Below are 15,885 nucleotides of genomic sequence, written 5' to 3'. Positions count from 1 at the left end.
CGTTTGCAAAGGTGGTGCAGTGATATCAAATATAAAAGAAATTTTATTTATGAATTCAAAAATTAAAGGTATAACGGATGATATAACATCAATTCCACCAGAAGAACAGAGATATTACGCATTAAATGCATTTCCTAAAGTTTTGAAGATTGGAAGATTTAATTTAAATGAGGAATTCATAGAAGGTTTCCTTAATGACATAATGAAGAAGGCAGATAAGGAATATGTGGATAGTGAATTAATGAAGAAAGCAGATAAGGAATATGTTAATGAAAAAGATAATGAAATTAAAGAAAGGGTTGAATGGTATCATGAATGGACATCAAAGATTTTAAAAACTAAAGCCGATACAGGATGGGTTTCAGGATGTTTAGATCTTAAAGCAGATAAAACTTATGTTAACGATGAGTTAAATAAGAAGGCAAATAAGGAATATGTTGATAGTGAATTAATGAAGAAGGCAGATAAGGAATATGTTGATAGTGAGTTAAATAAGAAGGCAGATAAAACTTATGTGGATGAAATATACCAAAGTTTGATAGGAACAACAAAAAATATTGAAACTATTGTTGGGGATGTTTCTATCTATGAAGAAAACAAATATTTTAGATGGGAGTTTGTACACTCCTTAAAAAATGGTACACGGTGTAAACTCATTCCGAAAAATAACAATGAAATGTATGTAAGTTATAAAAAGAATGATGGCACACAAGTTAAAGTTCCATTAGACAACAACTGCTACTTAAACTTATATGGAGACGAACAAAAGAAATATTTAAGAGTTTATGAAATGGCAGATATGGCATTGCCTCACCCAGCTCCAGCACCATATTATTATGACTATGGAGATGACGACAGAACACCACATGTAGATGAACAAAAGCTAACATTATATTTAGATTATTATAGATATAAAAGATATAATGCAATAGAAAAAACGAGAATAGTATATTATTATACAGATGACAGAAATAAATATTATAGTCAAGATTTTACCTACCCTGAAAACATAAGATTATATTATAAAAAATATTCTGACACAAACCAGAAGAAACCTGAAATAGTTGCACTATATTTTAAGTTCAAAAGAGACAATCCTATATTATCTCATATGTTTGATTTAATGAACCCAGTAGGTTCTATTTATACATCTATGGATGCAAGAGGTCCTCAAGTAATGTTTGGTGTTGGTGCATGGGAACAAATAGTTGACAGGTTTTTGTATTGTGCAAACTCTTCAAAGGAAACAGGTGGAAGTAAAACAATTTCAGGTGAAAATTTACCCGCACACAGTCACTACATAGATTTAAGTACATCTCAGGCAGGTTGGCATAAGCATAGATATTGGGATTGGTCAGGAATGACAAAAGGTAAAGGATATGATGTTAAAGACGACGTTAAGTTTGCTATAAATTGTTACTGGAGTGACACTCAGGGAGAAGGAAACCATACACATTTCGTTTCAGGATATACACAAACAACGGGACAAAGTAAAGACTACATGCCACCTTACATGACAGTTTACGCATGGTATAGAGTTCGATGAACGCTCAATGTTTGTGAAACAAACTTTAGGAGCTCCAAAAGAGTGAACGGAATAATTTAAATTTTTATTTTAGTATAAATGAAGATTCTACCATATGGTGTTATTGGAAGAGATAAAGATGGAAACCCAATATTTGATCCAAAGTTAAAATTCAAGTTACTGACAAGACAACAACTTGAAAAGTTGCTGAAACCAAAACAGGATAAAAAATGAGAAAATGAGAAAGAAAAATTTAAATTATGCAATTTTATTTTTATCATAAATGACAAAATTAATTAAGCCAACTATTTCTAAATTAATGATACCAATGAAATCATTTCGTGGAGTAATTATCCCAGGTTCTTCACAATTAGTCAGGGCAGGTGATGTGACTCAAGGTGGAACATTAGCGAATCCATTCAAATTATTAACTAAAGATGAACTTAATAAAACGATGATAAAATAACTGATAACAAAATTTTATTTCACTGCTACTCGGTAATTTAACTTCTCTGAAAAATAGTGACAACATGACATTTTGACAACATAGTGGGATTAATGAGGAAGGCATTTATTCATTATTTTTGAAGAACTGAAGGTGTCACTATGTCACTATGTGTCACTCGGTAATTTAACTTCTCTGAAAAATAGTGACAACATGACATTTTGACAACATGACATGGAAATATATATTTATCGTTCATGTTTACGTTAATGTTTACGTTAATGAGGAAGGCATTTATTCATTATTTTTGAAGAACTGAAGGTGTCACTATGTCACTATGTGTCACTCGGTAATTTAACTTCTCTGAAAAATAGTGACAACATGACATTTTGACAACATAGTGGGATTAATGAGGAAGGCATTTATTATCGTTAATGTTTACGTTAATGTTTACGTTAATGTTTACGTTCATGTTTACGTTCATGTTTACGTTCATGTTTACGTTAATGTTTACGTTAATGTTTACGTTAATGAGGAAGGCACTTATTCATTATTTTTGAAGAACTGAAGGTGTCACTATGTCACTATGTGTCACTCGGTAATTTAACTTCTCTGAAAAATAGTGACAACATGACATTTTGACAACATAGTGGGATTAATGGGGAAGGCATTTATTATCGTTAATGTTTACGTTAATGTTTACGTTAATGTTTACGTTCATGTTTACGTTCATGTTTACGTTAATGTTTACGTTAATGAGGAAGGCATTTATTCATTATTTTTGAAGAACTGAAGGTGTCACTATGTCACTATGTGTCACTCGGTAATTTAACTTCTCTGAAAAATAGTGACAACATGACATTTTGACAACATGACATTTTGACAACATAGTGGGATTAATGCAAAAATAAAGTTAGTTTTAAAATTATTTTTATTTTTTTATTCCTATATAAATGACAGCAACAAACAACAACAGCAACTATATCGTTTCTGATGAAAAAGTTATTGATTCATTAGTTGAGGAATTAGCTGAGGAATTAGTTGTGGCAACAAACAACAACAGCAACTATATCGTTTCTGATGAAAAAGTTATTGATTCATTAGTTGAGGAATTAGTTATGGCAGAAACTAAAACCCTCAACGAAAGAATTGGTGAAAACAAGATTGATTTACATAACTACCTCAAATACGATGGAGGAAGAGGAAGGAAAACTGGTATGGCTTTATTAGTAAATAAAATTTCGAATTTAACGATTATAGATGTTGATATCAATAAATCGTACAATGATGAACTTAAAGAAACAGTTAGAAAAGACATTCTATCAAAACTTTCGGATAAAGATGTTATCGTTAAAACCGCTTCAGGAGGTCTTCACATTTTCGAACAGAATGATTAAATGTTATTCCTGCAATGATTATGATATTGACATAATGACTTCTATGGATGATTCAAAGCGTTCTTTAGTGGTTATGGCTGATTCAAGAGTTCGCAAGAATGCAACAGAACCAATCAAAACATACTCATTCATTCGTGGAAGTTATGATTCAACATTAACTAGAACAGTGAATGATATATTAAATGATTTGAATATTAAGGTAAAAGTTGAACAGAAGAACGAAGAAATAAAGACTATCATGAATGAAAACAAAGATGTAAACATTGACGATAAACTTGCCCAGAGCATAGTTGATGGCATCTGTGATTTTGAAGTACATAATGACGGTGGAAACATGAATTTAGAAAAAGAAATAACATTATTCACACTGTTTCAAGCAATTAATTCGTTACCTAATCATTTGATTAATGAAGCATACGATAACGTTTATAACTTCTGCAATTTAACAGAAAATGCAAAAAGTAATTTTGAAAAAGCACGTAGTAGATATGCACATTTAATGACTTCTCCATTTGTTTTGTGAAGATTCTAAAACTATATCAAAAGGAATATTATGATGAATATGTTTGCCTTTATTACGTAAGCCAAAAATAACATTTGATATAAAACTTGATGACTCGTTTTTGATAACAGATATTAGACGCAAGGCTGAAAATCATCAGTATAAAAACAGTTCTGAAGTAATTGAGGATTTATCACGTGTAATTCGTTTTGTAGATTGTGGAAACAAATACTTCATTCAAAAAGATTACAACATCCACGACAAAATGAATCAAATATCATTCGTTCTTCAGTCAAACATGAAAGAGTCACTTAAAATGATTAAATTATTTAAAGAAGAAGGTAAAACAATAACAGCATGGGACGTACTACTAAATCAATTGTCTTCATTAACAGTTGAGGGTGTTTGCTTTAAATCTGATTCCCCTGATGTTTTCTCAACGTTTCAGGGTTATAAATACAACATTCTCGAAAAGCTTGATTACTCAAAAATTGAGATGTTTATGAATTTCATTAAAGAAGCCATTTGTGATAATAACAATGAAGTGTATAAATACCTACTCGGCTGGATTGCATCAATGATTCAACATCCTGGAATCAAGAATGAAACAGCAATTATTTTGAAAGGACTTCAGGGAACAGGTAAAAACAGATTCACTGACATTATTTCTGAACTTCTTGCCGGTTATTCATGCAAAAACATTACTGAAATAAGTGAGTTAACGGGTAATTTTAATTCAGTAGTTGAGAATAAAATGTTTCTTGTACTTAATGAACTCAAGAATGTTGGTGAAGACAGACTCGCAAACTTCAACGCTTTGAAATCAATTATAACGGATAATGAGATTAGAATTAATGAAAAGAATCAACCCAGAAGAACTGCTCAGAATGTTGCAAACTTCATTTTCGTAACTAATAACGTCTACCCTGTCAAAATTGAAGTTGGAGACAGAAGATATGTAGTTTTAAGAGTTAATGGTAAATTTAAGGGTCAATTTGATTACTTCAAGGATTTGATGAATTCATGCACAAAGGAATTTTATGATAACCTTTTAACATATTTTATGCAATATGACCTTTCATCATTTAATGTACGAATCATTCCGATGACTGAAGCCAAACAAGATTTAATTGAATTATCATCAAATCCTTTAGATGTATGGATAAATACACATTATGATGAATTGTGTGCAGGTATGACGTGTAAAAATGCTTTATTCTGCAAACCATCAGACATGAAAGACAAGAATTTTCAAATGAGCATTAAAGATAAATGTGATAAGAAACAGAGAAGAATAGATGGTAAACAGACATGGTATTATGTTTTGAAAGAAGAAATGAAAGGATTATATAAACAGGTTGAACCAAACGATAATGAGGATTCATTTACTGACGATGAAATACCTGTAAATGAAGCTTTATAAAGTATGATTTGAATTTATTTTTGCATTAATCCCACTATGTTGTCAAAATGTCATGTTGTCACTATTTTTCAGAGAAGTTAAATTACCGAGTGACACATAGTGACATAGTGACACCTTCAGTTCTTCAAAAATAATGAATAAGTGCCTTCCTCATTAATCCCACTATGTTGTCAAAATGTCATGTTGTCAAAATGTCATGTTGTCACTATTTTTCAGAGAAGTTAAATTACCGAGTGACACATAGTGACATAGTGACACCTTCAGTTCTTCAAAAATAATGAATAAGTGCCTTCCTCATTAATCCCACTATGTTGTCAAAATGTCATGTTGTCAAAATGTCATGTTGTCACTATTTTTCAGAGAAGTTAAATTACCGAGTGACACATAGTGACATAGTGACACCTTCAGTTCTTCAAAAATAATGAATAAGTGCCTTCCTCATTAATCCCACTATGTTGTCAAAATGTCATGTTGTCAAAATGTCATGTTGTCACTATTTTTCAGAGAAGTTAAATTACCGAGTGACACATAGTGACATAGTGACACCTTCAGTTCTTCAAAAATAATTCATTAGTTAGAAAACCATTGACGCTAATTTTATTTTTATATCTTTTTTTGTTTTGTATGTAAAGACAGTAATGACAAACATTGAGTTTGAAACAGTTAGAAAGATAGACGATGACACCAAAGTGGTTAGAATAGGTGATTTAAACGTAAGATACTCAAAGAAATACAACAAATATTCTTTGTCAGACATTATATCTCCATCTGAAAAGAAAACAAACGACTGGGTTAGAAATGCTTCAACTCAGAAAATTTTGACAAGAAATCCTGAGCTTATGATATCAGTAGCATTTCATGGAACAAGAGCATATCTTATAGACAAAAGTCTTATACCAATAGTTTTGTTATGGTTAGACCCAGTTGTTGGATATAACTTCATAACTTATGGTTCATTCGACTCAGAACGTTGCAGTGAAGGCTTACTTTACATCGTTCAGAAACCGAAGGACTTCAACACAAAAGATATAAGATAGGAAGGACATATAATATAACTCAAAGATATGACAGTACAGTCAATAGAGTCAAGGTTGTGTTTGTTAATGATATGAGAGCTGCTGAAACAGAACTGCTTGAAGTTTTTGAGAAAATGTATGGTGCTCCCACGAAAGGTAAAGAAATTTGAAGTAGATGAGATAGATAAAGCTATAAAATTATTTGACGAAGTTGCTGAAAAATACATGTAAAGCGTTTATTTTTGTCTTTTGTGAAAGTCAGAAAATAAAGTTAGTTTTATTTATTTTGTATGTAAAGACAGTAATGTCAACATCAGAGAACACAACAACTACTATCGTTCATGAAGCCATAAATGAAGAATACGAGTACATACAGTATAACAAACAACTTCGCCTCATTCGTTCGGTCAAAGATGACGTGTACCAAAGAAAAATAAAAATTAAATTTGGATTGAGTTTAAAAATTCATCTTTATTAAATTCATCTCTTCCAATCAATTTATTTATTCTATTAAATTCTTTTATTTTTGCCTCACTCAGTTTAAGGATTGAACGGTAAGTTTTTAATTTTTCGATTATTTCTTTCCTCTCTTGATCGTTTTCAACCTCACCACATTGTGGCTTCTTTTTGTAATAGCATATTTTTGATTTAATTCTGTTTAGTTTCTTTTTATATTCATCGTCTGGACTCTTGGCTGCTTCGTTGTCACTCATTTCTTACGAAATAAAAAAATTAAATATTATTTAAATATAATGGAGTAATAAAATAAATCGGAATTTCTATTAATTTATTGTCAACTTCAACTAATACATTACCGTTAATATATCTAACAAATTCAGCTATTGTGTCAAATCTTCGTCTTCTTTTTGTCATTGATTTATCAGTTTTTCCATAATCGAGATGAATCAAAACTTTATCCCCTTGTTTAAAATTCATGAGCCCCGAATTAATTTGTTCACGTTTAACATCATTCAACCTTTCCATTTGCTTTCTAATATATTCCCATTCTTTTGAAATATCATTTTTCATTTCCACTGGTTTCATGTTTATAGTTCTATGCCATGTATTATTGTAATAATATACTAACTGCTGTATGATGGAGTCATGATTTCCATCGCCAGTATATCTGACCGTTAACCCCTAACGCATCTCTAAGAGTTCTCATTACCGCATCAACTATTTTATTATGAAACGTATATGGAGAGGATGAAAAGTAAAAATTAATTTGTGGGAAATAATGAGCCATAGCTGCCTGAAATCCTTTATCACTATCACCCCTGATATTATCTACTCTTTCATGATCTAGTAAGTATTGAATAGCTCTTCTTGTTTCCTGTTCTATTTTCCCTTCACCGGAATGCAATATAAATATCTTGTGTTAATGTTAATGGCAAATAAATAAGTAACGTTTCCTTTTGAATATTCTAAATGATCGATTTCGTATGAATATGGATATGGTGCAAATGAGGGCGACTAAATTTTTCCTTTAACGGTTGAATTTTTGGGTCAGTTGGTTTATTTAATATCTTGAAACCCTTTTTAAAATCTTTTTGTTTCTTTAATGTTTGAAATGGATATAATAAAGTGAATGATGAAGGATTAACTGAAGGAGGAGGTACTACTGCTGGAGGTTTTGGTGTTGTGAGTGGTTTAATTTTATCTGCTTTGATTTTGGATGATGAAGTTTTGGAATTCATTCCCTCCTTCATTAATTCCGGATGTATTTTATTCATTTGTTTTAAATATGCTGTATATAAAGGTTTGATATACTTTCCTGCTTCGAGTTTATGTTGAAGGATGAATTCCAAAAGTTGATCTTTATTTAAAAGTTGGGCTGAATGTGGTTTAACTAATGAATCATAAATTAAAGCTTGTGCATCATTTTTGGTCTGAAGGACCCGGGCGTTTTGTTTCTTTGTTTTTTGTGGCTCAGGATTATATAATTTATATAATTCATCAATATCTTCTTCTGTTAATACTTCATTTTTGAAATCTTTCAAATGTTTAAGTTGTGATTTAGTTTTTTCCTTTGTATATTCATTATTTTTAATTTTATCTTTAATTTTAGAAATTATTTCATTATGATATTTCAAAAATTCATTATCATAATATGAATAATAATAATCTATATCATCATCCGTTATATTTTCATCATATTTTTGGAGATATGCTTTTAAATCATAATAACTAAGAAAATTTTGATCACGTACTAAATCATCAATTAAATTTTCTAAATCTACGTTATCCATTTATATAAAAATAAAATAAATGTTTTAAGGGTGCCCACCTCTTTGATCAAGAATCAAAACCATCATTCAACGGTTCCTTTTGTCTCTTCTGTGGCATTTCATTAAATAAATGGCATACAACATCCATTTTCACAACATACAGCCTTAGTGTGTGCTCCTGTTAATGCAGTCTTACCGATTGTTAAGCGAGTCATTGACCTGTTTTTAAGTTGTACCTTAATATTCTGACCATCAAATATCACTTTATCATTTATTATATCCAAATAATTTTTAGGTGTTAATTGTTTATTTTGTCGTAAACTAACTCCTTTCATTTTTTGTGCAATCTTTTTAAAATCACTTCCATCAATTGAACCGTTGAATGATGTATAACACTTAGGGCATAAAGCAACCATGTTATCGCCTTGTTTCTCAATTGCTAAACCCAATAATTTTTTCTCATGTGCTTTTTCTTCAGCTTTATTCTTTAATTTAGGTTTAAATTTCTCATCAAAACAAAAGAAATCAAAAGGTGCGAATTTGTAAATGTTTTTATCATAAAATTGTTTATCGGTTACAATCGCCTGAAATGCTTGAGTGTTAGGAAGATTTGGATCACCAGCGATTGCCCAATAAGATGAATCAGTATCACCTTCAATGAAATGAAAACGATTAACATCCATGCATTTATACATAAAATCATAAATGAAAACCAAATACCAGTATTTAGCATTATCTAAAGTGAAGAATGCCTCTTGTAAACATGTTTCACATCTATAAAATCTATCTTTGAGCATCATTTGATATGTATCTTCACCTATTTCTCTTATGTTTTTAAACTTATTTGCCATACATGCAACGCGTGCCTTCTGTGCATTCATTATTTTAGTCTTTGTGTAATTTTGTGTATTCATTGCATCGTAACCATATGATCCATTAAGTGAAATCTTGCAAAATAAACTTTTTCCTTTATTTCCTTCTAATTCAGCCTTTTGTCTTTCGTTCATAAATTTGTTCGCAAATTCATTAAAACAAGTGTTTTTCGTAAATGTTAAAATTGATTGAATGTCATCGATGATAAAATGAAATCTGTCGATTAGATACCAAAGATAATAAGAAGAAAATGGTTGATATTGGTTGTGTGTTGATGCTAACTGAGTTAATTTTCTCTGTTTCTGGTCAACTGGTAGATTGTTTGATTTCATGTAATTATACATAAAACCACCAATTGTTTTTTCATCTGTGATAATATCTAAGTTTCTTATTATCGGTAAAAAGTTTATGTAATCATTAATGTATTTTTCATCAATGTGACCCTTTACTTCAGCCACGAATAAAGTATTTTTCTTCTTAATTATTCCCAGTGCTTTTGCTTTCTTTGTTGCTGTATCACAAATGATAACACCATTCAATCTTCCTGGCATATACATTTTATGGTCAGTATATTGAATGAAATCATGAGGATTAGATGAAAATGATGAAGGATATAATGAATTAAAATCAACACCAACGAAATGAGTCATGATGTTGGTAGTGTCCTCATTTGATGCAGTTTTAGTTTCTGGACTATATGAAAGTTTATTAATGTGAGTGATTCCTTTAAGATTTACTCTATGTTGAACATTTGATAACCCACCAGTAATTCCATTACGGAGAATGTGATAAGCTTCAACTGAATCTAAAGTCATTGGTAAATTATTTTTTAATGCATAATTTCTTAAATTGATTCTTAAACGTTGAACATCTTCATCTTTATTTGATTTTACGACATTACAATAACAACACATTAACTGACAATTTTCTTTGGTATGTGGTTTTTCATTATCGATTCTATCCAATGTTGGTTTATTTGCATATGTAAACGCTTTACCACACATTTTGCATTTAGATGAAAGGATTAAATCGTGATAGTATTGAAAATCATCCATTGAAACATTATTTTTAGTATCCCTTTCTGCTTTTTCATCTTGTTTCTTATATGATTCAATTTTATATTTCCAATACTTTTTCGTTAATTCAAAACTTGATTCTATCTCTTCCTCGGGATATTTTTCATTAGGATTAAAGTCTTTATATGCTAAAGCGTAACGAATCATTGAAGCATTCGATGATAAAGAAAGATTATGAAGCATGTCAATTTTATAAACAAATGTTTCTTCAATAATTTTATCAATTGGGTCAATCATAATTTCAACATCTTTATTGCAATAATGAATAAAATATTCTAATCTATTCTTAAAATTTTTAGCATCATTGAGATATATTTGATAATCACTATCTGATATAGTTTCTTGGGTTAATGCTGAATAAAATGAATCTTTCGTGAATGGTTCCACTTTATATAATTCTTCTTCGTAATTTTCCCATGTGATGAATTGATAAGGGAAAAAGGATTTAACACGTGATTTATTGTTTCCGAAATCTTGAGTGAATTGGTCTAATGTCCCACCCGCTATATAATTTCTGATGTCAATAAATCTCAATTCATATGGAACGTTTGTTTTCTTTACAATGATTTGCTTAAATTGTGAAGATGAACCCAGCATTGATTTTATTTTCCATTTTGCAGTGTTTAAATCACGAAGAATTAAATTTAAATCAAACTTTTCCGAATTAAAACCTATAATATTCACATTATTGAATTCCTCATCTAGAAGTTCTTTAAATGCTTTCTTCTGTTTTTCATTTAATGTATGGGACTTCATTAATTCTTCATATTGTTCAATATTTGATTCAACAACTAATGAACAGGTTGAAAATAAAAACTCAATCCAATCAGAAATAAAAGAATCACTCGAAGTTAAGCAAAAATTCCTCATATATGTTTTATCATTTAATTTAACCATTGATGATACCATGAATGGTTTTAAGTAAGCGTTCAAAGTTGCACACTCAGAAAGTTGTAATTCTTCTTTAGTCTCTAATGTTTCGAAGTCAAAAGTAATATAATATCTTGTCGGTTGATAATATTTCTGCAAATTGTGAGCTAATAACCACTGATATATCTTCTGTTTCGTAATATGTGGTGCATATGGTTGCTGTGTCTTTTGCAACTGAACGTCTTGAATTAATCTTCCATTATTTTCTTTACATTTCTCACAATGCTTTAAAAATCTTCTTTGGTTTTTCCTTTCTGGATCATCACGGATAGAATAAACTTCTGCTTTACAATATGGACAAACTCTATAGCCGGTGAGTGCTTCAACATCTGTTATTCTGTCAGCGTGAAGTTTTCCACATGGACTCTGTGTTAATAAAATATTTACTGTTTCAAATTCTGGATCTATCATTATTGATTCCACTAATGGAAAGTCTACCTTATTTATGTCCACGTCTTCTGGTTGAGGATCACAATAATAAAAATCAATATTAACGTTTAACATTCTCGCTAATCTCTCACTTTCTGATGAAATGTCAAACCCTTCATATGCATCTATTGCTTCATTTAAATAGCTTCTACGAGTTTTAGGATTAACACCATCAGGAATGTTATAGAAGCGTTTAAATAACCTTCTACCTTCTGCTCTAATTTGATTATCATTCATTTTAGCTGTTCCGTTTTTGTTCATTTATGTAAGAAAAAAAATTAAATAAATAAACTTTATTTATTTAAAGTCCGAGACTCAGAGAGTCCAGGGCTAAAGTCCGAGACTCAGAGAGTCCAGGGCTAAAGTCCGAGACTCAGAGAGTCCAGGGCTAAAGCCCATAAAATGAATTAAGAACACATAAATTTTTATCATCTGCGACGTGACGAATACATTTTAATTTACTCAAGAATGTGTACCCTGATACATTAAATCTAATTCCTGTCTTATTTAATTTCACAACTTTGAAAAGGAATGTATGAATAGCTATAAAATGATGAGAAGATGTTTTATGGGTTGCTTCCATTTTTTCTGAAATAAATGAATAAATATAATGCTTATACGTTTTCATATCTTTTATGTTCTTAATAACGAATGGTATAGACCTTTCCACTTCGTCTTCCTTCGGTGCTGTTCTTTCATATGAAACATTATTGGTATCTTCAATAATGAAACCACAATCACACAAAATTTTATAGGTTCCAATGGTTTCTTTTGATATTTTATTTAATAAATCAAAAACTTTATCAACACCTGTGCATTTATTTAAATAATAATTTGTGTAAATATCATGATCTTCTTTCTTAATCGTATTAGTTGCATATGTCATGTTTTTAAGAGCTTTTTTGAATTTTTCGGAATCTAAAGGTGGTGAAAGTAAGATACAAGGGTATTCTTCACTATCAATAAATTGTAACTTATGTTTACGAATAAATTTAGTACCTTCTTCTGAAAGTGTTTCGTCTATTTCACCATCTAATAAATTTTGTGTTGATTCTGAGACATAATTTTTATATCTTTCTTCATGAGATTTCTGGACTGCTGATTCTGAAGCTGGGATATTCATTAAACCCTCTACTTCATTTTCATTATATTTTTCAACTTCTCTTAATTCCTTAATTTTTTCATCTATTTCATCTCTTATTTTTTCCAGTCTTTCAATTTCATCATATTCATCATCTTTAATTCGTTCTTCATAATATTCAGGGAAAACATCAGGTTCTTTAGGTTTTTCTTTTTTAGATGCGGGATATAAGAAATTTATAACATCATCTTTATTCATTTTTCCATCATAACCAAACTCATTTAAAAACTCCGTGAATTTTTGACAATTTCTTAAATAATATTTATCAACTTCATAACCTGCCTCCTCTAATATATCCTTTATTTCCTCATTTGTGAATCCTAATTTTTTAACGTTGTTAGTTTTGACGCTCATTTCATACAAAATAAAAATAATCATTAGTTTCTAATTTCTTTTTCTCATTTATGACTCCATTGATTATGACATCATTGATTCCATTCAGGATTTAAACAATGTTTAATTAATCGCGGAATATCTGACATCATCTATATATAGCTTCTTTTATAAAAGATAAAAAATAAATTATTTTAAAATTAATGTTAATTTTTTTTAATGTGTTTATGTTTGGGCTGAGTGTAAATGTCTTACAATTTTGAAAATTTTTTAAATCTTGATTTATTCAAAAACGTAAGAATAAAAACCGTAAGAATCATACATTTTTTACTTCATATGTTAAAAAAAATGATACAAAATCGTTCTATATTGTATGAATTCTTACATTTACAACAAAAGTCACACAACCCTCCATATATACTACTAGCAAAACACGTATCTATTAAATTCGTCCAAGATGCAATCAGTGATGAGATCTGGAACTACTTATCAAATTTGCACAAAATCAATGTATGAGAATAAATAACAGGGATGATCGCGAAAAGAATTTTCTACGTAAAAATTATGTGTTTTTCTAAAAAATAACTCTTCTTTATAAAAACATTAACATCTTTTATAAAAATCCAAGATTTTTTATAAACTGATGACATTTTCTATAAAAATTTGACTTTTTCTAGAAAAGGTTTATATTTTCTATATATGATTTGACTTTTTCTATAAACATATTTTGCATATACTTAGTTAATGTTTTATGCGGAATCAACATATTCCAAGCTTTAACATTTTCTATAAGTTCATCTTGAACTATAAATTATTAGTATTTTTATAAAAATCTATCATTTTCTAAAAATATTTACATTTTTTAGAAAATATCAACATTTTCTAGAAAATGTTTAATTTCTAGAAAAACTTTTCTTTCTAGAAAAACATTATATTTTTTAGAAATATACATAATTTTTATGATTAAAATTCTTTCCGCGATCATCCCTAACATATAAATATCAATTGCTTCCCATACTTTTCTATTAGCATGGCCATGGCATACTCATATCATCTGATTTTTCACAGAGGGCTGGCTGATCAAGATTTCTCATTGATCAGATGTTCATATTTCGTTGAAATAATATATTTTGAATATATTACTCACTTTTCCGGTTTGATTGAAAAATCAAACAGTCAAAGTGAGTAATTTATTAAAATATATAATACTCACTTTTTCCTACACTTTTAGTTCCGGGAAAAGTGACTTTACTTACGCCTTTAGTCTCGCAGTTTAGTTGTTTGATTCTTTTTCGGGCTTATTTATAAGCCAGTAAAAAGGGTCGCAGATATTTAAGGGGCGCCTCTACTAGCATCTTTTACAGGCGTAAATTACCAATCTTGTTCTAATTTTGTATGAATATTTTCAGCTTTGCATTAGATTTTCGAGACTCAGATCGAGTGATGATATACACTATTAAATATATGAATCATAATTGCTTTGGAGATGAAGTGAAGTGATTTAGTAGACTCGGCCCTTAAATATGATTATGAGTCTATATCTTTATTATTGAAAAAAACTCAACATCTCACATCTAGAAGTCTTAATGGAGATCACTAGCTTAGATTTTTGAAAATACCATATTATTGAGTATATATATAACTTAATATTGATCGACAAAATTTTGTTTTTATTCAATTTCTTGGGCAAGTATTAAAAATTGAATAGTTGTAAATTAAGGCAGTGATCCCTTGACGATCTCGTTTCGAGAAATAACACCTGGGATCTTGCCAATTTTGTAAGCTTCGTTGAAAAGAGATTTTAGAATTTGAAGACCTTTTATTCCTATGTTAGTTAACAAAATATCTCGTAGATTACTTTTTCTTTATCGCCTTCTGTTTGATAGACGCTTAGTAACAATATTAAGTCTTTCACTAAATTTGGGTTTTATTTCAATGAAACAAAAATCTGTGTATAAATGAGAATAATCAGTAAAATCATTCAATTTGGAATTTTGTGCTGGACTTTTAAATGTAACGCTCCCTCCATAATGGACCGAGCTAGATTGAACATATGAATTTGAAATAGTTAATATATAACCATTTTCATATCTTAGGCTGTTAAGAAACATGTAAGATGCAGTATTTTGAAAAAATATACAGTGATCAACATTAGTTGTGTACACACTAACAAATAAAACTTTGGAATAGTCTGGTAGGCACTTATTTTCAATAACATTGCAATAAGAAACTGTTTGTGTTAAGGGTGCACCCGCATGTACGTTTATTTGAGAGGAGGAGGATTACCCTCTCAATTTTGAAAGCTTCGTTAACTTAATATCTCGATGAATATTGGATTAAAATTGAATTTGCCCATACCAATATATCTGATACAATATCCTTAAGTTTTACTAAAAAGAATTTTTTAAAATCCCTGCAGATTCGGGGATTTTTAAATTTTTTGATTTTTTTCGAAAATTTTTCGGAAAAAAAATATTTTCAGAAGAGCCTTAACGGCTAAGTTTTATGTTTAATGTTGAGTATCAAAAAGAATGGGCATCTGATATAGCCATCATATATCCCAGAAG

General features: G+C 29.7%; 4 protein-coding genes and 1 pseudogene across 5 annotated transcripts, besides 2 other annotated features; 4 read left to right on the top strand and 1 right to left on the bottom strand.

Annotated features, from left to right (window-relative positions):
- Window positions 1-13,388: part of a mobile genetic element that runs on past the window's edge.
- On the top strand, window positions 203-1,546 carry TVAGG3_0983190 (phage tail repeat-like family; the record flags this gene model as incomplete). Its single annotated transcript, XM_051253977.1, has 1 exon — window positions 203-1,546. One exon carries the CDS (start codon window positions 203-205, stop codon window positions 1,544-1,546), a length of 1,344 nt encoding a protein of 447 aa, XP_051079551.1.
- Window positions 2,924-3,367, top strand: TVAGG3_0983180 (Prim-pol domain family; the record flags this gene model as incomplete). The annotated part of the gene is made up of 1 exon (XM_051253976.1): window positions 2,924-3,367. The coding sequence occupies one exon, from the start codon at window positions 2,924-2,926 to the stop codon at window positions 3,365-3,367; it is 444 nt and encodes a 147-aa protein (XP_051079550.1).
- TVAGG3_0983170 lies at window positions 3,402-5,003 on the top strand (annotated as a pseudogene). Its single transcript has one exon. A coding segment is annotated over exon 1 (1,602 nt).
- On the top strand, window positions 5,125-5,292 carry TVAGG3_0983160 (uncharacterized protein; the record flags this gene model as incomplete). Its single annotated transcript, XM_051253975.1, has 1 exon — window positions 5,125-5,292. One exon carries the CDS (start codon window positions 5,125-5,127, stop codon window positions 5,290-5,292), a length of 168 nt encoding a protein of 55 aa, XP_051079549.1.
- On the bottom strand, window positions 12,844-13,183 carry TVAGG3_0983150 (uncharacterized protein; the record flags this gene model as incomplete). Its single annotated transcript, XM_051253974.1, has 1 exon — window positions 12,844-13,183. A coding segment is annotated over one exon (340 nt), but the record flags the coding sequence as incomplete, so codon positions are not given.
- Window positions 13,389-15,561: 2,173 nt separating the features above from the next.
- Window positions 15,562-15,885: part of a mobile genetic element that runs on past the window's edge.

Source organism: Trichomonas vaginalis, chromosome I, assembly GCF_026262505.1.
Source record: "Trichomonas vaginalis G3 chromosome I, whole genome shotgun sequence".
NCBI lineage: Eukaryota > Parabasalia > Trichomonadida > Trichomonadidae > Trichomonas > Trichomonas vaginalis.
This window is presented reverse-complemented; position numbering and strand designations above follow the sequence as displayed.